We start from the raw sequence: 26,390 nt of genomic DNA, 5'->3' as shown, positions 1-26,390 counted from the left end.
TGCCTGGGTCTGGACCTGTGCTGTGCAGTGGTGGGGAAATAAACTGGGCTCTGGTTACTGGGCTGGGGTCTTCTAGAGTGGAGCTAAGCTATGAAGAAATACCCAGGAGTGGGCATCAGTGTGTGTGTGTGCATCTTAAAATAGGGGTCTTAAGGTGGCAGACCTCCTCTGGTTCCGCCGTGGCTGCTGCCATCTGGCCCTGGAAAGCCAGGTGCCCATAGTCACTGGTCATTTGTGAAGCCAGTCCTCCCAACTCCTCCGGGTTAGTAACCGACTTAGTCATCTGGAAAAAGAAAACAAGCAAGACACACACACACACACACACACACACACACATACACACAGAGAAAAGCATGAGAACCATGTGTTAATATCACTGGAAGCCAAAGGGTTTCATTCACTTTTAAGCTCCTGAGGGGGTGAAGGCCAGGCCTTGCATTTGGGGCTAGAAGCTGGAGAGGGCAGTTCAAGCCAAGCCCATGCTGCACTGCACACAAAAGGCCAGAGCCCTCGCAGGGCCCTGCTCAGGCCAGATTCTGACCGGGCCGGTGGGGACATGTTCAGCGTCGGGGCTGTGCAGCTTGGAGCCAGCCCCCAGGGTCCCCCCTCTGGCAGGTGAGTGTGCCAGCTCCTTGCCAGCCCTGCTCTGGGGGGGTCACCAGAGGAATTCCCCCTAGAAGCCCCCAGAAGGCACAAGCCCTGTTCGCTTCTCACTCCTGGGCCCAGGCTTCTCTGTAGGGGGCTGATCTGGTCTCTGGATGCCCCGAAGCAGGTCCCACCCAGGCGAGAGAGGGCATGAGGACAGGGCTGTTAAGAAAACCATGAATGAGAAGTGCTGGATAAGCCAATGTTTTAGAGGAAAAAAAACTCATAGAGGATACAGCTTTGCAGTAAATTTGTGCCAAAGAATTACAAGGTTTTACCCACAAATTTAGTTAAGAGTAGTGTGTAGCCCACATGGTCAAGTTCTGCCTTTATTATGAAGATACTCGGGATTTTTCTCTGTTTCATAGACTGATGCATCTCAATTATCTAAGGTAGCTGGCATGCTAGTTTCTAGTGTTTCTTCTTCCTCTGGACAAAAATACCTTTAAATTCTCACAAAAGCAGTTTTAATCTACCACCCAGAAGGGTGTCAACTTGACCCTCATCATGGGGCTCCCCTCCTGTTCCACCTCCTCTTGCTCTGGATAACAATACTGTCTCTTTATTTGTGGCCTTTTAAGACCTTGATTTTAAACAGCCTTTTAAAATACCTTTTGAATGACTCTCCATCCATCAAGGCAGGACAGGAATGTCCATCCCATCTAAGGCATGTGTACAAGGACACGTCCCAGCCTTCAGCTGAGATGTGGCCTCCAAGGAACGCACATTGAGCTGCACGAGAGTGAGTGGTACCACGCACTGCTCCACTGCGACCTGCCAACAGTTGCACTGGGTCACTCCTTACGGGGTGAGGAGGGCCTCTTTCACACAAGGAGCCAGGCCAGTTATCTCAGGAGTGACCACGCAGCCTGAAGCTCAGCTCCTTAAGCTCATGGACACCCAGGGTCAGGCCAGGGCAGCCCAGGACCTGGCTCTGAAGACATTCCAGAAACACCATGAGGCTGCTCAAACATGTTTTACCGCTGCTGCGCTGCGCTTCCTGCTCATCAGGAATCTGCACTGAAGGGCTGCTGGCTCGGACCTAGGATCCATCCCCCACGCTCCCCTGAGAAGGACAAGACTGGGCTCAGCTCCAGCTTTTCACAGAACACTGAGATGGGTGTACCATTCCCCAGCCTGAATTCTTTTAAACAAGCCTGGCACAACCACAGAGTTTCCATGAATGAATGGCAGCAGCCAGGGACGACTTTGTGGTCCAAGCTCAACCTCTAGTGGACACACGATTACATGACAAAACCACTCAGAGGGGATCTGGGCACAGCAACCACGTGGTGGCTCATTCTGGTCACTCCAGCGAGGAAGGCCCATTGATTTCTCAACCCAGGCTTCTGTGGCAAGTATCAAAGAGGCATGTTTCCCCCGAGAAGGACAAGAAATTTTATCTTATGGCATCTGAGCTTTCAAAAGTTGAGAGAAACTTTTTCTATGGACTCCTATCAATTCTTTGGGGACCACATTTGTCATCTTTCTTATAACTGCTTAACATATCAGAGAGCATTCACTTTCTCTCAATGCCATTTGTATCTAAGGATCTATATAATACAGTTCTGGCTGCATTACATTTTAGAAAAAAAAAAAAAAAAGCCCAAACCAAACATTACCTCCAAAAGTCGTATGCCTTCTACTGTCAGGATTTTTTTTTCTTTTTACATAACCATACTGTTTCATTTTGCCTGAAAGATGGCAATACCTTATTGTCCAAGTATTATAACTTGATTTCATCAGATAATCTCATCTCTGTTCTATTTCATCCCGAAATATCTTCTCTTGCACTGTTATTTTAATCTACTAAAAACACCTCAGGTCCTTTGTGAGGTGAATAGGATTCTTCCCCTTTCTCCTTAACTACAAATTCCTTGTTTTCCCCATCTTCTCATTTTCTCTCCTTCCTTTGCTCCTCTGTCCTCATGCCCAAGTCTCAGCCACCTTTAATTCCCTTTTGCAGCTTTTTCATGAGATAAGAACTACAGCAGACTGGGGCTACTGGACACAGGCAGCCAGAAAGACCACAGATAAAGGACAGAAGCTGGAGCCCCTGAGGGACTAGAGAGTGGTCTGGGCTCTCTCTCCGACACAGATCTGGGATTTGCAGGCTCAGCGGCGGCAGTGGATAAAAAGGCAACTAACAGTGGGGAGGGCAGTTCTCTCCCCTCTTACCATTTCCTGAGCTGTCACCGCAATGGCTTTGGAGTATTTAACCACAGTTGTCTGATAGTCGACAAATGTTCCCTTTGGTTCTGGAGGAGTGCCTTCATCCAGCTACAGAGGAGAGGAAAAGAATCCAAAGGTCATAAGAAGCCTGCTGAAGTGTAGACTGTATTTATGAGAATTAGGAACTTTGAAAAACAGAGCGGGCCTCCGAGATTTTTTCGCCCAGTGTCAACTCAATTGCCCAACTTGTGCAATAAGGACTTCAACAGAAGGGCACATAAGGCATTCGGGTACATGGCAAGGAGAGACTCCCAGCCTTGCCTGAGAGGAGCGGGAGGTCTTCCAGAGGAGTGATGTTTCGGCCAAGTCTTACCAGGCGAGGAGTCTGCCACATGTAAAAGGTGGGAAAGGCATCCCAAGAAAAGGGAACAGAATTCAAGCACATGGAGGCGGGGGCCAGCCTGACACTTCTAGGGAAGCGCAAAGGGGCAGAAGATGAGGTGGGAAAGGAGGCGGACTATCCATCAGGAAGCGCTTCCTGAGGAATGGTAGAGTCCACGGCTATCCATGGAACCCTTCTTTAAGAGCACAATTGGGGAACAGAAGGAATTAGAAGCACCAGAAATACATTGTTGTCCACCTGACCATAAATGCAATGCAATAGGAACTGAGAGAAGGGCAAGATCACTGTGGGGTGGAAGAACTGAGGCAATGGGACTATGTCCCTTGAAGGCTTGGGGAACTGGTGTAGGAGATTTGTATTCAAGATCTGCTTCCAAGGCTTGTGAATGAACCACAGGCTGGTTACTTAAACTCTGATCTCCAGTCCTTCAGTGTTAACTTCCAGGCATCACATGGTTACAGTAAAAACCAACACTACACCTGGTCAAGAACTACATATAGGAAGAGGAGAGAATGTGATAATGACGATGCTGATGATAATGTCAGTGATGATGAAACAGGCAACTCATCTTCACCACCACCATCCTCACCATCACCGCTGGTTGCTGGATGGTATTCCAGGCGAAGAGACAAAGTGAACAGAAATGAATACAGGCAGAGCGAGTCTAGTGAGGTCAGCCTGACCTGAATAGGAGGGAGCTGTTGACAGCAGTGGGAATGAGGCTGCATCTGTTTTATGGAGAACCTTGAAATCATGAAGACAACAGTGGGATCTTGGGTAGGCAATGACGTATTTGAGATTTCCCTGGCAGCTCTGTGCCATAAATTTCAGTCAGAGAAGAGAGGCCAAGTGGTCAATTAGGAAAATGTTAGCTGGTATCTTCAGTGAGAGCTATATGTCATGAGCAGGCATGGACTGCACTGTGAGTGAAAGGAACGCATCACTGTGGCCTATGCATGATGTGGCTGCATAGCCCAGCATAAAATTTTCACCAAACTATTAACACAAACTCCACACTAGACTTTTTTAGCTTTCCCTATCAGGCAGATAGATGCTGTATCCCCATCACGGCATGGGGACCCTGCTAGTCAAAAGGAGACTGAACTGCATACGCATTCACTTGTTGTAAATTGACTGAACATCTTCTAAGCCTCAGGCCACGTGCTAGGAGCTTGCATGTGAGATGTGACATCACTACCAACATGCCAGGATGCTGGAGCTGAAGGGCAGCTCAGAGCTCTTGGCCAGTGGCCACCAGCCAAAGAACCTTTAACTAGTCTGAGGACAATGGGAAAAGAAAGAACAAAGTAGTGACTAGGATTTCAATTTCATTTATTTGAAAGGACTTTCCTTTATTCTGAGATTATAGCCTTCCTCCTTTTGTGGGTGCTAACATGACCTTTCTTTTGTAAAACAGCAGTGATGTAGATAGCACAGTCTTTGTCTGTTTTTGTTTCTTTAATTTTGTTACTTGGTCAAAAACAAAAACAAAACAAAAACAAAGAAAAGAGACCACATCACAAAATCCCATAGGATCCTACTAACCTCACTGAATGAGGAAATCAAGGTTCTGAGAGCTTGAATGCCTGTCCAAGGTCACCCGGAAAGCTGATTACTTCATACTCACTTGTGAGTCTCCAAACCTCCCGGTGCTCAGATGACGAGACAAAATCTCAAACAGAAGTTCCACAGTGGAAGCCCCCAAAGTGTCAAGAGTCACATCCAAGTTAGAATTAACTCTGGCTACACTCATGTTTTCCTATGATTCACTGGCTTTGAGAATTTCAGACAATGAGTCTAATAGTATCTCAGAGTTTTAACCAAGTTAACGAAATTCTGAGAGACTATGCCAGCTTTCTAATGCCTTGCAGCATAGGGAGCCAAAGGACCTCAAACATCACTTAATTGTAAGTCCCCAGCAACAGGCTAAGCAAAGGGAGAATGGGAATGGGGAAGAGGTGTTATGTGGTGCCCTGGATGTCAGGCCAGGGTAGATAAGAGTTAGGGGCAACATTGAAACCACAATTATATACTTTGCAGAACTGAGCAGGGAAGAATAGCTCCTGGCCTCTGTGGCTTGTGTTGGCTGGCAGTTCCTAATTACTGCTATCAAGTAACACCTGACTTATTTCCAGCCCATCCAGAAGAATCCAATGTGTCTCTGGCTGAGACAGCATAGGCTACACCACTAACAGCAAGTGGTGCAGGGCCTGCTCTCTCTGTCCACAGTCCATCACAGTGCATAAGGCATAGGGCTATCAAAGAAAGACTTTGGATCTGATGTCCATCTTCCTAGGATGTATGGAATCCTTCCCTGTCATTTGAGAGGTACTGAAAAATATCTTCTCCCAAGAAGAAAAAGATTATCATTTGAATTTCTAATTTGCACCAAGAAACCTTGGGCTCCATTATTTAATGTCCTTGGGTAGATACATGGTTTATTTTCAAAGCTCTGGTGTTCTGACGTCCTGAAAACCAAACAAATCTACTGAGACTTATCCAAAGGCCTTGAGAAGAGGGAAATTTCACTCATTTTCTGCCACAATGTCCACATTTGCAGCATGAGAAGCCCACAGCAGAAACTGATGGACGATTTGACAAAGTGGAGCCTGAAGTCTCTAAAGGGAGACACAGCATTCCATCCTGGGCTTGTTATGTTTGTTCCTAGACTGACAATGACTGCATAATGCCTAAGGATAATTATTCTAATTATAGTTACAGCATATCATTTCTTCATGGAGATATGAACAACCAATCTTCTCTAAATTAGCAATTAAAGACTGCTTATTATCCTGAAAAACCTTATTAATGTATTCACAATCTGACATTGGACATTTCAAAACATAGATGATGTCTAAAATTCTTGGCATGCTATCACAGGATGGCAATTAGATGCTGATGAACAAGCATTCTTTCTAATGAATGTCAAACTTACATGACTAGTGAAGGATTCTTTGGGGGAAAGAACAGGAGATATGGAGTTGAAACTGTCTCCAGTCATGTCACCCTAATGATCCAACTCAATTGATGGGTTACTAAATGAGAAAATGATACTCATGTTCTCTTATATGTCTGTAGCCTGCAAGGGTTTACCAAGGGCTTTTACATATATACTATTTCAGTGGTTTCTGTGCCTGGCTAGATATCAGAACCACAAGGAGAATTTAAAAAGAGTATGTTAAAATGTAACCCAATTGAGTGGGTTGGGGGTGGAGCCTAGGAATCTACATTCTTAAAGCTCCACATGATTTCAAAATAGCCATTCCAAAAGCTAGCACTTGAGAATCACTTTTTTTTTTTTTTTTGAGACAGAGTTTTGCTCTCATTGCTCAGGCTGGAGTGCAATGGGCACGATCTCGGCTCACCGCAACCTCTGCCTCCTGGGTTCAAGTGATTCTCCTGCCTCGGCCTCCTGAATAGCTGGGATTACAGGCATGTGCCACCATGACCGGCTAATTTTGTATTTTTAGTAGAAACAGAGTTTCTCCATGTTGGTCAGGCTGGTCTTGAACTCCCAACCTCAGGTGATCCGCCCACCTTGGCTTCCCAAAGTGCTGGGATTACAGGCATGAGCCACCGCACCTGGCCAGGAATCACTTTTATTTCATTTTGGCAATTGTTCCCCCACAACAAACCCTATGAAGTAGATAATCAATTTCCATCTTACAAGTGAGGAAATCTATGGTATCTTTTCCATCTCCATCTTTTTCTTTCATGTAAAATTAGAAGGAAGGGCACAAGTGGCTTACAAAAATAATGCATTAATAATAAAGAATAATATGTTGGACGTGTGACTGGATATCTGTACATTAACTACAACCTTCCAGAAAAGTAGAGCCTTGTTGCTATGAGCCTTGACAGCAGCTTACAGAAAAGTACGCAAGGCCCATGTGTGAGGGAGATGAGGGAGTAGAGAGCCCTGGAGCCCACGCCCACCTTGCTCATAGCCTCTGCAATGGCGTCCACCATGCCCCCAACCAGCCCCACTTCACTGGCAGCTTCGTTCAGCGTCACCATGATGTCGTCCACCGCTTCCTTCATCAGCTGGGCGGCCTCTGTGATGGCGTCATGGGTGTGCTGCGCCTGAGAAGGAAGTGTGAAACATTTCCTTAAGCAGAAGAGTGCAGTGCTCAGTCTTCTAAGAATAACCTTCAAAAGTAGAGTGTAAAACCATACCCCCACAATGGAGCACAGCAATGTATTCTATTCCTTCCCTTTCTTTATGTTTGGCCATTTGTTTGCAAAGTAAATAAAAATCAGAAAGACAAATAGAAAAAGATCTCTTTTTACAATCAGGGAAAAATAAAACTGCAATATCAAACAAAATCTTATGACATGACTAATTTTATATGTTACTATGTTCAGGACTGTAGAAACAGAATGCCACAGGTCCCTAAATATACAACATATACAAGCTGACACATTAAAAAAATAATATAATGAAAAAATGTGCTTAAAATAAATGTACTTCTCTTCAAAGTCGCCCAACACACTATAATTCCCTATCTAAAGATAAGATTGGATTACAGAAATGTAGGTACCTCTAAGGGAAATGTATCTGTGGAGTGCCTAATAGGCTTTGAAACTATGTCACAAATTATATGCCATGAGGTTGGAGAAATGCATGCAGCCCTGCAGGTGAAGCCCTGAGTACCCATGCATTCCTTAGACCATATTAGGAAGCAGGTGTTTCACACCTGTGTCAAGCAGAGTAGGGGTTAAGTAAATCAATGGATGAAAACAATGAAATAACGGCAGTCCTGGGCTCCCTGAAAGACACCTCAAGTAGTAGCAAGATGCCGGGGGGAACAGCCAAGCCAGACAAACCTGGGTTCTAGTTCTGGCTCCACTGCTGGCTAACTAGGTAAGTGGCCCTGGGCTTGGAGTCCTCCTAGGTAAAATGGGGAAAACTACAGCAACACTATGCAGTGATGGATGATATGGCGGCAGGCGCCTTGTCATTTATAAGGGCAGTGTAGGAGGAAAGGGTGCCCTTGCTCTGCAAAATCTGACCTGATGTCAGGTTTTTAGGGTCAGAATTGCATTACATCCAGGCATTGGGTCTACTCATGCCGTGGCCATGGCCGCCCTGAGCCACCTTGTTGGGGAAGTAGACCCTTTCAAAAGGCCAAGATATTGCATCTTTACTTCGGTAAATGAGAAGGTAAAGAAGCCAGTGGAAAGCAGTAAACGAGAACTCATTGGGTGATTTTCTAAACACAAGAGAATTTCAGAGGCTATGTGAGCCACAGGAATTGGCCCTGTCTGAATCGAAAAGCCATAGGAAGCAAGAAAAGTTATTCAAATATGACATCTGATGAGATGGGAAATATGTTGATCATGGGTGGTTATCCTTGAGGCAGCTGTGTCAGGATACACAGGACTGTCTTCGGGATGAGTGAAGTAAACTGGTAATTGGGGCTGAGAGCTGATTTCATGGCACAGAGATGGTAAAACACAAAATGTGCAGATTGCTTTATTTTGATGATAGAAGTGTGAAAGGTGATACCTCTTGGACCTACTCTCCAGAAAGAGCATCTCATACATTTTTATTCATACAGAAGGTGAAAGGGAGGGTGCATATTTCTCTAAGTCTCATTTAGAAAGAGATGACTGTTGAAGATACAAAAATGCCAGCAATTCTACACATTCATATGAAAATTAAGTACACCTTCTTGAGGAGATGGGAGCACTGCCTGCCAAGGATCTGTACTCTCATGCAGGCTCAGGAAGGTTCAAAAGCAAATTTGGGGGGCAGCAGTAAATCACAAAACTTTTTGAACTCCTTGGAAAATTTAAACAACACTGTCCTGTACCAGGTCACCAAAATCTGTGAAAGCATATCCTTGCTCTTGGCAATCCCAGAAATGAATTACCTCCCCATCCACTCATGCTGATGAATTCTCTAGAAGGCCTGCTCTCCTTCACTTCTCATGGTTAAGTTTTTCACAGATTCTTAGAGGGTCAGCTCAGCATCTACCTCTTCTATGAAGCCTCCTCCAATTACTCCAGGCCTCACCCAGGGCCTTTTCTTCTGAACGCCAAAGGCAAGTCTCATCTTTATCAGACAGCCTAATCTCAAATCACACACACCTGCTAGTAGAGCTCAATAGTTTCAGATACCCAAAGACACAGTTGGATCTCAATTAAGGCCTGTTTAAACCACCGACAGCAATCTCATAAGTGGCATCAGTCGGCCCAACAATGAGGTCGTTATTTTAGATTCCAGAGGGGTTCCTTGTTACTGTTCCTCATGGCACCACACAAGAGGAAAACCAGATTCCATTCTTTTTCAGACACACGTCTGAAGTCCGCTTCCAAAGGAGCCTTGTTTCTTTATTACAGCGCTTCAAATACAAAGCCCAGGATAGCAGGCACAGACATCACAGGAGTATGGAAAAATGGGAGAAGGCCACAGGGGAGCAGATTTCAACTTTGGTAGAGGGAGAAAAACAAGGAATAATTAGAACTGCCCAACAGTGGAGAGGGCTGCGCTTCTGCTGCAGTGTTGCAGGCGGAATCTGTGGGGGCCCATCAAGGATACTGCAGAAGGGAACTGGGCGGGGTGGGGATGAGTGGAGAAGGGAGCACTGTGGGGTTGAGAATACTGCAGAAGAGCTCAATGGAGCGAGGGAGAGGTTACACTGCAAATGCCTTGGTAAGCATGTAATTCATTAACACCAGGTTCTGGGCTGCCACTTTTTTTTAAAAACATAACAACTATGTCAGGCACATTATCTCATTTAGTCTCTACCAGTACCTTAGGGAGGCATTCATAATTGCCTTCATTGTTTAGCCGCAGAAACAAAGAAATGAAGTAATCTACTCGTGAGAGGCAGAGGTGGGATTTGAATCCAATTATGTTTGACCCCAAAGCTTGTGCTATTTTTCACCAAATCAAAGCTACCCGTAACTATCTGACAAACCTTTATTTCTTCTGCAAACAGGGATATATAACACCTAGCACACGGCAAATAAAACCTAGTAAATATCTGTACAAAGAATAACACTCAAGGTGATTAAGTCTCTGCATCAGGCATCTAAGGAAAGGGTTCAAAAAAGCAGACTTGTAGTGTCCCAGGCGCACTTTGGGCTAAGCCTGTCAGGGTTTGCAGAAAGAGAGCAGGTTGAATGAGACCAGTGAGGGACAGAAGTGATCACCTGCCTTGCCTTCACTCATCTTGTTTTACTTCATCATCTAATGCTTTACTGAAAACTACTTCACACTGGTGGAAAATTATTCTAGACACCACTTTCAAGCAGAGGCTGTTACCAGAAAGCTTACAGGGCTGACTATGTGTGCTCTATGGGTGGGAACACAGGAAACTAAGTCCAAGCTGGATGTTGTGGCTTGCACCTGTAATCCTAGGTACTTGGGAGGCTGAAGGCGGAGGATTGCTTGAGGCCAGAAGTTTGTGATGAGCCTGGGCAACATGGCGAAACCCCATCTCTGATGGCTGGGAGCACAGTCAGCACTGTAAGCTTTCTGGTAACAGCCTCTGCTTTACCAGAAAGGAGAAGCTGAGGTTGTGAGTTTCCTTGAGAGAAAATAAAATTCCACAAGGAGCTCTGAACATACAGTCCAAGCAGATGTGTTCATGTCTTAAAAATCCAGAAAGGTCAGGTGTGGTGGCTCATGCTTGTAATTCCAGCACTTTGGGAGGCTGGGGTGGGTGGATCACCTGAGGTCAGGAGTTCAAGACCAGCCTGGCCAACATGGTGAAACCCCATCTCTACTAAAAATACAAAAAGTTAGCTGGGTATGGTGGCACACGCCTGTAATCCCAGCTACTCGGGAGGCTGAGGCAGGAGAATCACTTGAACGCGGGAGGCGGAGGTTGCAGTGAGCCGAGATCACACCATTGCACTCCAGGCTGGGCAACAAGAGCGAAACTCTGTCTCAAAAAAAAAAAAATCCAGAAAACTCCTACTTTGAATTCTTTTAGTACTGAAACCCTCAGGTAGGAGTGGGGACACGTGGCAGTAAACAGCCTGGAGAAAAGGCAACCCAGAAGAGAGTCAGAAGGTAAGCTCTGCCTCCTCCAGTCTGGGGAGGGTGCAAAGGGGGCTGGCACGACTGCAGGGCACCCTGTCGTTACTCCATCACAGTCAAAATGGCATTTTTTTTTTCTCACTCTATTCCACCACTTCAGCAACTCAACTTATTTTTCCAAAAGACTCTGAACGACTTGAGGGCAGTGGCTGGCTCTTAATATTTCAGCATCCCCAGAATGAGGCTCTTAATAACTGCCAAGTACATGAACGAAAAAATTGAACATAGAAAACTTAAGTCCAAGCTGGGTGCTGTGGTTTGCGCCTATAATTCCAGGTACTTGGGAGGCTAAAGGGGGAGGATTGCTTGAGGCCGGGAGTTCGAGATGAGCCTGGGCAACATAGTGAGACCCCCATCTATAATTAATTTATTAAGTAAATAAGTAAATAAATGAGCAAGCAGGCTAGCCAGGTATGGTGGCATGTGCCTGTGGCCCCAGCTACTTGGGAGGCTGAGGCAGGAAGAAGGCATGAGGCCACGAATTCGTGACCAGCCTGGGCAATATAGTGAGACATTATCTCAAGAAAAGAAAAGGAGAGTCCATGACATTATTCACGCTGCTACTAGTTCAATGTTTCTAAAATAAGGACTGGTTGTGCCATTCCTCTGCTTAAAGACCACCAATGGCTCCCCACTACTTACAATGAAGACCGAAGTCCGTCATGTGGAAGAGACCTGTCACCCTGCAGCCTAGTTCATCCTCCTGCCTGGTGGTCCCCCAACTTCACATGTTCCAGATAGACCAGACCACTCACTATTCCTGAAGAAATCACAACCCTTTAATAAATCTACCTATGCCTTTGCATATGCTGTTCTCTTTTCTGCACTTCCCAAGTTCAGAGTAAAATGTGGTGCAAGGTCTCCTATGACAGGCTGTCATCATACTTGGCCACTGGTATGGGAGATTTGTATATTAAACTGCAGTCTCTTAAGTACTAGGAATCGAAATGACATTTACTGGCGCACAATAGAGCATTCCTTTGTGCAAGCTGGGTGTCAGTGCTGAGCAGGGACCCAGCAAGCATTACAGTTTTCATTCCTGTCATCATCACACCATACATTTTTCCTCCCCAAGGATACTTGTCTACACATTCTGTCAAGAAAAAAATAACTTTTATGTATATTTCTTCGTTTCCTCCCTAAGAACCCTGGGAAGGTCAATAGATTATTTCCGACCTCAGAGTGGGAGCTCAAATGCCACCAACAAGAACTGGAAGTGTTTTTTCCTGGAGGGACACATTACAGCAGGAATGCATGATGGCTTCTTAGTGGTCCTAAGCGAGTCCCCGAAATCCTGGACCATACCTTGGGGTTTCCGCCACCTTCTTTGGCTGCGTACAACATCTGCAAGGCAGACTCTGCGAGCGTCTTGGTCTGGTCCAGCACCGTCATCTGCTGCTGATGGTCAAGAATCTTGGAGGCCACACCGACTGCGGCTAAGATCAAGGGCTCAAAATAGCTTGCCAGTTGTGTCACCTTTCAAAAAAAATTAAAAAGCCACAGATGTATCATGTAAATACACGTGTCTCCTTCGGGGGCTCCACGGTCGGGTGCGGGAGGGGAACAGGACTGGGCTGACTCACAGGCAGAGGCAGATCTGTGGCAATTTACTGCTGAAAGCGCTTGCTAATTAATGTACTCTTTCTTGGTTTTTACTTCCTCCAGGGAGTTCTTCATCTCTCTAAATATGGCAGAGGTGCTAAGAAACCCACTCCAAGATCCAGAGTGAGATATGAGAATTGAATTCAATTTTACAAACTGTCAATTTCTATAAATTAACAACTTTTAAAAGAACTAAAGACGTCTTACAAACTCAGGAGGAAGGGGGAGTGGAAGAGGATAAAGGTAGCAGGGGAGCAGAAAAAAGCAGGAGATGAAAGAAACCTTCAAAAGCTTTGTAGGAAGCCAATCCCAACTGCCTTTTGCCCGGAGCATTTTGACCAAGCCTTGATTTGGAAAAAAAGCACAAATGATTTCACATCAGCCTAGATGCTCTGTTTATGATTAGCCCAACTTGGGAGAACAAAAAAAGCTTATCCCCACAGGAACCACTGCCTCCGCACAGGCCCCTTTCCAGGAGGGCGATACCATGCATATCCATCCATGCTCACCAAAGCTCGCCTACCAGCTGGGCGCTGTGGGCCATGTGTTGCAAACGTCTAGTGGGCGCATCCCCTGTGCCAGGCTCTCTGCTGAAAGTTTGACATCCATTTCCTCACTGAGCCTCCATAACTTTAAGAGGCAGATACACAGGAAGATACCGAGGCTTCAAGGGGTTGAGACACCTGCTCCATCTCATGCAGCTGAGAGCTGGAGACAGCGGCATCCCACCCCACAGCCCCAGCTCTCAGCTGCCACAGTCTGTGGTCTCCGTCACTTTCATTGTGACTGCAGTCCTGCTGCTGTTGTAGCACTACACTTTTAGAAGTTTATCATTTGGTGTTTGGATGCCCCTCTACCTGGCATCAGAATATGAGATCTTAACATTTTGCTATATTCACTTCAGATACCAGAATCTATCCCCTCTCAGAATCTATCCTCAACTCAGAGAAAATACAATGGCATGAATCACACTTTTCTGTTCAATGCCTCATTCTGTGCGGTAATGACGAATGGCTAAATTATGCCCTTCAAGAGCACTTAAGTTCAAACCTTTAGCCAGCACCTCCCTTAATGCTTCTTCCCCTCACATGTTAGAAGGATGAGTGTTGTGGGATGTGGACAGGAAGACCACTCACATGAGCAGTCACTGGGCCAGCAGGAGCGGGTGGAGGATGATGGCGGGTGGTGGCTAGGGCAAAGTGGGGGAATGTGTCCAAAAAATAAACCTTAATTAGCGCTAAGAGTGAGACATGATTATTGGCCAACAATAAGCATATTTTTAATTGTTATCCCCTCTATGGTTATCTTACAAGAGGTTTCAAATCTGGTGAATAGGGCTGTTGCCAGCCCTTAGGGAGCCTTTGGGTGAATTTTAAAGGGGTCCTTTGGGCAGACATGAGTGACGCCAGGGCAGAGCATAGGCTGAATTTTGGTCCCTACTTCCCACTTCAGCCAAATGCCTTTGTGGAGGGCATGGCCTGCACAACCACAGGGAGCAGCTCCACACACTTGCATGTGATTTCATCCTCATCCCCAGGAAGGGCACTGGTGTCACCACCAAAGGGAATGGGGCACTGAGGGGTCATCGGGGCTGAGGGCTTAGGGTGGTCCTTTATGTCCTAAAGGAGAAGTCAAAATGTTTAATGCATTAGAATCTTACATGTTTTCTAGGTTAATTTTATTATTTTAAAAGTATATTTCATCAATGCAACTGTCAAATGTCAGCGGCTGCTGTGTGCTGAGAATCATTAAACGCAATAACTGAACGGGAGCCCAGCTTCCCCATGGAGATAGCATGGCTGGGCCATGAAGGACGTCAGCTCTGGCTTCAGAATCACTGGATTTGAATCTTCCCTGCCAATTCCTTACTGAGAAATATTTAGCAAATTGTTCTAATCGCTCCCCTTCAGTTTCCTCATCTGTAACATGGGGATTAATAATAGCACGGAGAGTTCATCAGGACTGGTAGGAGGATTAGTGTACATGAAAGCCCTTCACCACGCTAACTGCCACATAGGAAGCACTCACTAAAGGCTAGGTGCTCACATACTACAGGCAAAGCTTTCTGAAGTCATGTGCTTTTCTCTGTATTTAGGGAGCTTAGCAAGGACTTTAACACCTTTAGTTCTTGGACATGACAGAACAGGAAACATCCTCCCTTGGGTTAGCACGTGCATTAAAATAACAGAATTTTGAGTATTTGGTACATGATGTTCATTCCTAGGTCAAGGGACACAGTGGATTGAATGGTGATCCCTCAAAAGATATGTCCATATTCAAATCCCTGCAACCTGGGAATGTGATCTCATGTGGAAAAAGGCTGCTTGCAGGTGCATTTAAGGATCTTGAAATGCGAATGTCCTGGATTAGCTGGGTGGGCTCTAAATCCAGTAACAAGTGTCCATCTAAGAGATAGAAGAGACACAGAGGAGCAGGTGACAACGTGATTATGGACGCAGGGATCAGTGTGATAGTCAAGGAGTGCCAGGAGCCACAGGAAGACAGAAGCAGCAAAGAACAGATTCTCTAGGGAATCTACTCTACAGCCTCCAGAGGGAGCATGGCCCTGCCAGCACCTGATTTTAGACTTTGGATGAGAGAATAAATTTCTGTTGTTTTAAGCCACAGAACTTCATGAACACAGCTGGGGTCTGAGAATTCGCATTTCTTATCACTCCCAGGTGCTGCTGAAGCTGCTGATCTGGGGCCCCCCATGAGCACTGCAATGAAGCCTTGGGGAAAATGTGGGTGTGAACTCCCAGTCCACGCCTCTTCGGGATAGAGGGCCCACAGACTGCCTCTGTCCAAAACTCTCTGTTAGAAGGTAAGAGATGGATCAGCCCAAGGGCCAAGAGTAAATTTATAAATCAGGTAACATAATTGCATTATGTTTCTTTTGATGCTAACCAGTAACATAGGAATTAATCTTGTATACTAATGAAGTATCCGCAGAGACATGGGTATTGTCCTCTAAAGACATACAGAAATGTTTTATTACAAAAGTTCTGGAATAAAAAGTAACTGCTGAAAAAACGTCCAGCTTCTCTTCTAAACTCAGTTTCCCTTATGGGCACACAGGCAGTGGCCCCAGTGTCCAGACCATTCTCCTACCCCTGCAAACCTCTTCACACAGATGGACAAGCCCTTTTCTAATTGCCATATAAAGAAACAGCTAAGAAATGAAATATGCTGGCTGGGCGCGGTGGCTCACGCCTGTAATTCCAGCACTCTGGGAGGCCGAGGCGGGTGGGTCACCTGAGGTTGGGAGTTTGAGACCAGCCTGACCAACATGGAGAAACCCCATCTCTACTAATAATATAAAAATTAGCTGGGCATGGTGGCACATGCCTGTAATCCCAGCTACTCGGGAGGCCGAGGCAGGAGAATCAATTGAACCTGGGAGGCAGAGGTTGTGGTGACCTGAGATCGCGCCATTGCACTCCAGCCTGGGCAACAAGAGCAAAGCTCCGTCTCACAAAGAAGAGGAGAGGGGAGGGGAGGAGAGGAAAAGAGAGGAGAAGAGAAGAGAGGAGAAGAAAAGAGAGGAGAAGAGAAGAAAAAGAAATGAAATATGCCACACTTAAAAAGGCAAACAGACACTGGCCTTTGAGATTTCAAATCTTAAAAATCCCTCCTTGGAACCAGTGGGAAGGTGAGTAGGCCCTTAAGCTATTCTGTAATTTGAAAAAGCAATGAATATTGATTTTCTAAAGTCGATACTTGCCAAGAAGATTTTGGCTACTATATTTCTTCCTATGTACCTCTATACTGACGGCCGCACTAGGAAACCCAAGGTGGTTAAAAATCCAATTTCTGGCCTCTCCCTATTGAGGCACAGGTTGCACAACAAGCCAACTGCCCTTGAAGAATCTGCAAAATGAACCCCAACCAGGCAAAACGTCATTTGGCTCTTAAGACAATGTGGGTATGAACCGCCAGCCGAATGGCTCCCCTGGAGTGGACACCTAGGGAGCGTTTGGTCATCCAGAGAGGTCTGCTTTGCCTCATTATGTCAAAGAGTAGACACTATGTTAGAAACCACAAAAGAATAATGTACCCTTAAACACATCAGAATGGGGCTGGCCGGCCAGCCAGCCAGAGGTGGCAGACTCCAGGCTGGGAGTGTCTGCTTCAGTCTCTGGCTTCTTTCAGCAAAGACCAATTGCAACGGACGACTGTAAATGCCACATTACGTCTCTGGCCACAACCAGAAAAACTGTACTGAAGTTTTCTTCTGAACTCTAGGTAAAAATAGAGCCTGAACTGATCATTTCTGGAGAGGATGCCAGCGAGAGGTTCAGTGTTATTTTCTGCAGCTTAAACCAGCATTGGACTCAGGCACAATACTTGCACCACAGGCTTTTGGGAATGATAACAGTAAAGTCAGTAAAATCCTCTCTCCTGTGATCACACGCACACCCTCACAGGATCCCCTCGGTGTGCATTACCTTATGTCCCAGCTGAGCTGCTTCTCCCCGAGCCGCTGTGGCGATGGGATCAATAAGGTGCCCGATTTCCTGGACCACCGAAGTCAGCTGCTCCTGCAGGGCCTGATAAGGAGAGAAGCGTCAAGTTCATCCCATAACAGCTCCCCACAGAGCTGCACTGATTCAAAAAGGCCCCTCTGAAAAATGAGTGAGGCCATACAAAGCAGACACCAAAATGCCTGAGTGTGTGCCATCAAGCCACTGCGCCCTGCCCTGACCTTCTCAGTGATGACTCCTCCAGAGAGAGAGAGGGAAGAAGCAGGCCTGAGACACACTTTTGCAACTGGCTTCTTGCTCCTGTCAACCCTGACAACTGACGCTACTGGTATCTTTACTTTAGGTTCCTTGATGTAATTAGCAGACATGCGGAACAGTCATGGCTTTCCAAAACGACAACTTCTTCCAAATGCAGGGAGATAATGGAGGGGTCTGAGGGAACATCCGGGTCGCTGTATTCTCAGAACTAAGAACCCCTTAAGGAGGGAGAGTGACATAAAAATGAGATTAGCTCCTTGAAAGCAGGACTACTTCCCAAACAGTGCACTGTGAAAATGCTCAGTCCACTGTGTTTGGTGGTGCATATGCAAATATTAAAAACGGTGCCCTCAGGGCCTTTCTTCTCAGACTTGAGAGATGGTTTAATCTCTCCACCCCCAAAGAATTGAATCATGCTCTAAAGAGACAGCAAGATATCTAGATGATTCTGAGAGTGTGGGGGATGGGAGATTCAAAGGTGGAGATTCTCAGCCAGTGGCAGGAAAGATCAGATCCCTTTGCAGGACTATTCATAGGAGCTTCACTGATAGATGCAGGATTAATGCATCAGAGCACCGGGCGTTTTAGGTCTGTACACACCAGCATGGAACTGAGTGAACTCCGCCGAAGTGGCGATGTCCTGCTCATCAGAAATGAGACTCTAGCCTTTGCTACTTTCCCACAGAACAATGCTGCCTATGGGCCAGCGGGGATGTGGGCAGAGTGTCCTCAACAAGAGGAGCAGACTAACATGCAAACTGGAAAACAAAACCCTGGAGAAAGAAAAAGAAAAGGAAAAAGAGAAATAGAGACAGATGGGAGCGGGCAAAGAGAAACTTCCAAGACGGCCAAGGGTTTTATTTAGCTAATTACTTATTATCTTCACATTCATAATGTGATTATAGTCAAGAATGCAAGAATATTCCAACAGTGCTGTCTTATTACAGATGGTTTGTTAAATTAAACAGGGTGTATGATTAGGGAGCACATGCAGTTAAAGGGGAAGGGCTCTCTTCCTAGTGAGGGAGTTCAAACAGGAGATGTACTGGCTGGGGGAGGATATGGTGAAAGGATGGGGGATGAGGGGCGCTTCTGGGGTGCTGGTCATCTTTGCTACTTTTTTTTTTTTTTTTTTTTTTAAGATGGAATCTTGCTCTGTCACCCAGGCTTAAGGGTGGTAGTGCAATCTCGGCTCACTCACTGCAACCTTGCCTCTCAGGTTCAAGTGATTCTCCTGCCTCAGTCTCCCAAGTAGCTGGGATTACAGGTGACTGCCACTGCGCCTGGCTAATTCTTCTACTTTTAGTAGAGATGGGGTTTCACCATGTTGGCCAGGCTGGTCTGGAACTCCTGACCTCAAGTGATCCATTCGCCTCAGCGTCCCAAAGTGCTAGGATTACAGGTGTGAGCCACAGTGCCTGGCCTCATCTTTGCTTCTTGATCTGGGTGCTGGTTGAAAGGCCTGTTCAGTTGGTGATAATTTATCAAGTGGTACACTTACTTGTACTTGTCTGCATGCATATACATACGGACATTAATAACAGATTCAAAAGAATAATTCTAGCATCCCACACAGTTTGAGAAAATTTACTCTTTCTTTTTTTGGAAATAGGAGGGTGAAGGTGGAGCAAAATAGACAGCTCTATTAATAAAAATGAGCAATACTAACTCTGGGCCGAAAGCTGATTGTTAATGAATTCAGTGGCAGGAAGATAAACATCAATAAACAGACCATCCATATTTATTAAGCACCTTCTGCATGTCAAGCACTGTGCTTTCAGTAGAGATAGAAGTAAAAGTCAGGAACCTTTGGACAGGTAACAGAAAAAAACCCAAAGGGAAAAAGTAGGAAAATTCCATTCTAAACTTTGGAAAAACAAGCAAGAGAGGGCAAAGTGGCTTTAAATTAATAATAGGATGCCAAAGTCCTCAAATGCTAGATATTGAATAACTTAAGGCAGAATCCTTGATCTCTGAACAGACCCAATGCATTAGTTTAATGCTGAATTTGCCAACTAACTAAAAAGCACACTGATGAAATATGACAACAGAGAATTATTCACTATTTACATACCTAGGTCCACTCTACTGATGTGTTAAAACAAACACGGTACCCACCTAACCCCTAAATTACCTTGATATTGATATTTTCCCTCCCAATTTCAGCCACAATTCAACTTTCCATCCCAGTACATGTATTCCTTCCCCTAAGTCACCCTTCTCTACTTGGCATCCGCCCTACCCTCTCCAAAAAGTTCCCAGCTTGGCTCCACAGAGAATGGCTGTCTAATGATGAAACTCCAGGAACAGAAACATTTTGGACCCACAACCTCTACCCCTCCAAGTCTGATGCTGAGATTTTTCAACATATCTAGAGGCTGCTAAGCAGGCCCCCAGATTCCCAGCTTACCTCCACAGAGATGTCGTCCCTTGTGGCCAGGCTCTGGCTGACAGCAGCCAGCGAGGCCTGCTCGATGTCCCGGATGCACCGGTTGATGCCATCGATGGAGTAATCACACTCCCTCTGTCCAGGGGCCTTGTCCCTGGAAGGAACAGTGCAAGTTGGACACAAGCTCCATGGGGCTCAAGTCCCACAGCCTGCTCCAGCACTGGTGGGCCAGGATCCCTGTCCACTTCCTCCCTGACTCAGTCACCTCGTTTCAGGAGGAATCCCTGACCCTTGGTTGGCAATGTCTCACTGCACAGCCCATGCATTCCTTAATTTAACACTTCAGATAACTCTACTTATTTCTGGTGGAAAGAATATGGTCCTGCCCTCCACCTTAGGCTGATAACAGGCAACTGCAATGGGAGCAATTTGGACTTGGATTCTCTATTCACTGGCTTAAGCACAGGACTCTTATTAAAAAAAAAAGTCAGCACTATTTCCAGTGCAAACGTATTATGCTTTCTACATTGCATACGCGTCACAAAGTCCTGGGCTATAGTAGGAATCAAAACATGTAGTGAATTTTTCTTTGCAAGCCATTAAGAAATAAAGTTAACTGTGGTTTTGAGCTTCAAAAGCAACTAGGAAGCAAAATATAATTAAGGAAGATGACTTTCATGCTGTGAGGTATTAACTGGCTAACTTCAGAAATGTTATGTCTATTTGAGGATGTCTTTTTAGGCTCCCACTATCACCAAGGACGTCAGAGATGCTCAGAGTTACTGCAGGCCCTAGAATATTCTTTGTCTTATTAGCAAACTAACTGCAACCCCGAATCCTGCTAAATAACAATGGTGCTCAATGTCTAAACTCCTAGATACAGACAATGTGGTACAGTGATTAGACAGCCATTGGGCCTTACGGTGACCTTGGGGATATTACCCAAATTTTTCTGCCTAAACTTATTCATCGGTACAATGGAAATAATGACAATGGTACCTTACAAGACTGTTGTGATGTTCAAATAAAGTAATACAGATAAAACACTTGGAGTAGTATTTGGTATATGGTAAGTACTTAAGTTAGCAATTACTATTGTGACCAGTGCTTCTGGCCCCAAAGAGATAAAGCAAACGATGATAATGATCAACAACATCACTATTAAGGATAAAGCCTGGTGGGCTTGTCCTCCTCCTGCCCCGCTGAGATGCAGGCTGGCAGCAACCTCCGGATGGGAAACTGACCTGATAGAAGTGATGAGACTCTTGATGGAGTCGGACACTGTATGGGAATGTCCAGCCAGTACAGACCAGGTGGGTGGGTCTTTGGGGTTGATGGCCAGAGAGCGTGCAGTGCGAATGAGGTACGATGAACTCTCCAGCATGGTCTTGGCTGAAACCAGGATTGGTTCCTGTGCCTGGGAACCCTGAGACCAAACGGCAGAGAAATCAAAGTCAGGGTCGAAGATACGAGTGAATGAGGTGGGCCCTGAAAGGTCCTGTTCTTTGCCAAATCACCACCTCGGCCCTTTGAAGGAGACAAAGAGGGCAGGGAGCCATGAAGACTAGATTACCTGGGGTCTGCACGGTGGGGACTTAAACCCATGTTTGCCCCTTAACTAGCATTTTTGAGCGTGACACATTCCAAGAATCGCCCCAAACCTAGGCAGTAAGATTGTTCTCTACATATACATCATCTCTCAAGAGAGGTGGAGTCACTGTGTTTCACTCACTGTGCACATGCCATGGGGGATAAGAGTAGCAGTCGCAGACATATTCACAGAAAGAGCTTTCGGAGTTTTGACTATTAACTCATTCGGTGCCACACAGAGTTAGCCAAAGACCTTAGTGTGATCTTCCTGCACAAACGCCCTACCTCGGAGCTTATCTGGGCGGGAATGCTGACAAACTCAGGGTTCGAGGCAAACGCCGTCAGGTTCTCCACAGCTTCAATCAAGGGTGCGGTGGCCATGCGACACTTACTGCGGTTGTCTTCAGAGAAATCCCCATCCAGGGCCTGATGGGGCAAAACACAGAGATTCTGCCTGATTGAGAAGCACAAGTCATTCCTGAACCACAGGAATCACCTCTGAGTGAAAGAAGGTGGTTCAATGGGAACACTGAAAATGTTTGGTGACTTCATAACCAATAAATAAGAACTGATTAAAGAGACCCCCGCCATCAAGCAGAGGGGCCCCGTTAGCAGTTGTGAAGAATTAAAGACAAATGGGTAGCTCACAAGACAACAGCCTCCACAGTCAATGTCCCCCTCCCAGGAAACAGAGACACAGATTTAAATAGCAGCCTGCTCTTCAATGCCCCGTGATCCCCTGCACCAGACCATGCAGCGGAACGACTTTCCTCCTCACTTCTGAGACTAGAATCCTTCAGATCTTCGCCTTCATTTTACTCAGATTAAATCTATTCTCTTCCAAACAATAAACATACTTTATTGTATTTTAAAGCAGTACTTTTAACTTTTTCTAAGTTTTACCTGGATGTTCCCTAATGACCGATGCAGGCAAGGTGGGCATAACTGTCATCATTTGGAAATGAACACAGTGGAATCCAATGGGAAGGAATAGACGAGAACTATCCCCAGCCATACAAACAAATCTCAAACATAATATTTAACAAAACAGGCCACCCACAAATGGGTACCTCCTGTACAATTCCATTAGTACCAAGTGCAAACACAGGTGGCCCTCCTAATCTAGGGTGTGAGAAGAGCAGATAAGACCAGAGAAAGCACAAGGAAAGTTTCTGTGTGCCAATAACATTCCGTTTCTTAATCTGGCTAAGTTACCAAGGTGTGTTCCACTGGAGAAAATTCACTGGACTCTACACACAACGTGTTTTCTCTCTATGTATCTTACGCTTCATAATTAAAAAACAATACAAAACAAAACTAACAGCAGGTAACACAATGGCATTGAGTGATCAGGCCTATTGCTGATTTATGGCCTGGATGGATGAGAATCCAGGAATGTGGCCTGTGATCAATGCCAGACTGCCTCACAAAGGGTTAACACTTCGATGAGGTTCCCAGTCCTGGACTCTACCTCCTCAGGATCAAGACTGTTAGAACCTACAGCCTGTGATCCAATGACAGAAACCCTCCCTCCCAGCAAAAGGCTACCCTTGAGAAGGCAGTTATGTTTGCAGAAGAACGCAAATTTCCTTGTTAAATGACCAATGAAACTTTTAACTTAACCCTTATGAGCAACATATAAAGCCAATTTAGACAACTGGGATCAAAAAAACAGGGGCACTGGCATCACCAAGCATAGCAGATCTGAGATGGGAGCATTTCTGTTTTCCAGTAAAGCAAGAGGAGGCAGGCACCGTTGGTTTGAAGGCCATTTCTGAATAACAACTACATTCCAATCAAGCCTTGGCAGCTTGGGACAATAATTACATACCCACAATGTTAATATTTTCAGAGGAATTCCCGCAAGCCTGGCTAATTTATTGTTTTTTGCTAATACAGTGCCTGGCTCGCCTTGGCTCATGCCCTTCCCCCATCAGACAGGCCCTGACCCTACCCTCACCTCTCCAGTTCTGTCATTCTTCCAGGCCCGATGGAAACCCTTGCACACTGGCTACTTCTTGCTCACATTTAAACCTCATTTCTCACTACCACTGACATACTTGGTAAACATTGATTTATGTTGCCGGCACTGGCCAGGTAGAAGTGGACCACCTTGGCACTCTGATCTTGTTGCACTGTTAATATTGCTCTGAAGTTTGGTAGATCCCTGGAGGTCAGGATTTACCAGACTTCAGGGCAATTTGAGAACACCAGTGCCAGGCAGGGTGGGTGCCCCTCAGCAGGTGCCTGACACAGGTGGACCCAAACATAGGCAAAGGAGTGAAGCAAGCTGATTGCAAGAGTGGACTTTGGAGTGGAAGGAACTCAGGTCCCAGCCCCACCAGTGGATACATGGCTTTCTCCAATCATATCCTTTCAGCTGGGATCACACAACTTCTAGCTTAACAGGAGATGCTCAGCCTTCCCTTGGTGCTGCTCCCCCTTCCTGCTTCTTACCTCTCCACGCTTTTCTCTTCCCCTTTCTGCTCCCACAACCTCTCAGTCTATTGGGAAGAAGGGCAGCCAATCAAGCCACCAACCCTAAGCTGAACTTCTTCAAACTGAAAAGATGACTCTACTCAAGGGAAATCTCAAGGAATTGGTTTTCTAATTGTGTAGCTTTCACAGACAGCACTACTAGAATAAAGACGGGGTTTTTTTTCGTTTGTTTGGGGCTTTTGTTTTGAGCATAGGCCTTAAAATCGTATTAACATATAGCCCACTGCTATTTGCAAGTCAGAGCCTTGAATAACATGACCTAGAATAGCAAGCTACAGCAATCATCTTCCATTCTCAAAAAGGACAAGTTACTTCATCCAAAGAAGGCATCCGGCCTCCGAAAGGATAGTTTGCACAGGTATTATTCCACTCTAAACTCTGCTTCCATTGGGCACAGCAGAGCCACTCAAGTGAACTGAATACTCAAAGCTGCCCAATGGTGAAATTTCAAGCATGAGAGTTTCCGTGTCACAGAACGTCTGGCATACCAGCCATAATGATGAAAGGGTAAATTTACTTAGCCATATATCCAGGCCCCACCAGGACAAGAACACTTCCAAACCCGGAGCCTGCTCCAAGTGTTCCCCCTTAGCAAAATACCATGGAGACCTGGAAGAAACAATTTCTGTGAATGCACAAAATCAAAGATTCAAGAACTTCGGGGATTAGGGGGGACCCTAAGGACAGTTGAAGCTTAAACCCTCAATTCTCCAGACAATAAAACCAGCACCTGGAAAGTGACATGACTTGACAAGGTCACCTTGCTACTCACTGGCATGCTTCAAACAATGATGCGAGCCTCCTGGCTCCCTTCTCTCCTGCTGACCTTAGACAAAGGCAACAGAACAAGCAGTAAAAAGCCCAAGAGCCTTTTTCCTTTTCCTTTTAAAGAAACCACTTTCCCAATCCAAACATAGGGATGACCAAGAAAGCATACTCACGGCCAAGTCAAATTCGATTAAAGAGAGCTGGATCGGGTGTCTGTGGTACACACTGAAAGTGCTTAACTGCAAAAACCCCGAACTTTAACTCTGCTGTGAGGGGCAAGGCCAAACTTCAACTCCTCAGAAAAACAAATGCTGCTGTTGCATAATTTCTACTTGGCACTCAAATGTGAGTGACTGCACATTTAAAATAACATTCCATTCCACACATCTGATTCAAGACTAGGTAATGAGCTGAATGAAGAGAGAAAGGCAGGCAACAGAGTGCGTGGTGACTCGGAGACACAGCCGCTGTGGTTAGGGGTGTGCATCTTTCTACCATACCCAGCATTTAGAGCCATCCCTGGCAGAAGGCAGAAACACAGAAATGGATTCTCATGTAGCCCTGCTCTGGGATTTTACAGAGTGCCATCAGTAGTGACTGATGCTAATGAGCCACTGTGTGAGGTAATCTGCTCCTGCCCCCTCGTGCTTCTCCTGGTGGCTCCCCTCCCTTCTTCATGACTATAAGGGTGTGGCAGCTGAGATTTAGGCTTGGGCACATCCTCACAGTTAAAAGAAAAAAACAGCACTAAGCAGCACATAAAACTTAAGAGTAATATGCAGCTATGAGGGCAGCTGTCTTAAGCACTTAGGGAATTAAATATTCATTTGTTTTTCTGTTTGAGAGAATACATAACCATTCCTTCAAACAGGAAAATGTTCAGTATATAGTACCATGTGCTACAGTGAAACGACCTTGACCACTTTCCTGTTAGTAAATTAAAAGCAAAGCTCATGGCTTCCAGCAAACCCTGCCACGCGATGGGAATTGAAAAACCAGGCCCATTTCCACACGCTGAGGGGCAACATGTTCATTTCTGTTCCTCTTGCATTGCTCCTCGTTCCCGGGGTGCTCCAGGAGACAGAGGCCTTTATCTTTTCCACGTTACAACCCCCCGACATTCCTCCTCTGATGTTCTGTACAGACCTATCTTTTAGGCCATCACAAGAGCTCATTTGCTGCAGGGAATTGCAAAGAGGGTTTGACACTGTGAGGAGAATCTGAAAAGAACATGAGATCTTAACAGAGATGCTTTATATAGAGATAGGTCAGGATTTAAAACCAAAGAGGAGGCAGACAAGAAAGGGCTCCAGGAATTTCTACAGAATAAAGAGTGTCTTTCCTTTTTTTTACCCCATTGGTCCATCTAAATATAATGTTTTTTAACAACCAGAAAATGATCGATTTTAACTGAGACAAGCTCATTACACAGCAACCAACGGTGTCACTGTTGTCAACTCTGTTGCTCTTTCCACCCTCACCTCCCCAGACTCACATACAAGCCCTGCAAACACAGCAAGGTCTTTC

The 26,390-nt window shown here is 45.6% G+C and overlaps 1 protein-coding gene across 1 annotated transcript in view; it reads right to left on the bottom strand.

The window, feature by feature from the left end:
* The window catches only part of TLN2 (talin 2), a 454,454-nt gene that overhangs the window by 61,082 nt on the left and 366,982 nt on the right, over nt 1-26,390 (bottom strand). Inside the window, exons 37-45 of the mRNA XM_025390086.1 lie at nt 21,882-22,022; nt 21,251-21,432; nt 20,028-20,160; nt 17,324-17,425; nt 12,579-12,749; nt 9,314-9,316; nt 7,157-7,303; nt 2,824-2,925; nt 164-283 (exon numbers count right to left, since the gene is read on the bottom strand). Of these exons, the coding sequence (XP_025245871.1) occupies nt 164-283; nt 2,824-2,925; nt 7,157-7,303; nt 9,314-9,316; nt 12,579-12,749; nt 17,324-17,425; nt 20,028-20,160; nt 21,251-21,432; nt 21,882-22,022 (1,101 nt within the window). The remainder of the gene's footprint in view (nt 1-163; nt 284-2,823; nt 2,926-7,156; nt 7,304-9,313; nt 9,317-12,578; nt 12,750-17,323; nt 17,426-20,027; nt 20,161-21,250; nt 21,433-21,881; nt 22,023-26,390) is intronic.

The sequence above is a fragment of the Theropithecus gelada genome, chromosome 7a, assembly GCF_003255815.1.
Source record: "Theropithecus gelada isolate Dixy chromosome 7a, Tgel_1.0, whole genome shotgun sequence".
Lineage (NCBI taxonomy): Eukaryota > Metazoa > Chordata > Mammalia > Primates > Cercopithecidae > Theropithecus > Theropithecus gelada.
The sequence above is the reverse complement of the archived record's forward strand: the minus strand, read 5'-3'. Positions and strand labels throughout refer to the sequence as shown.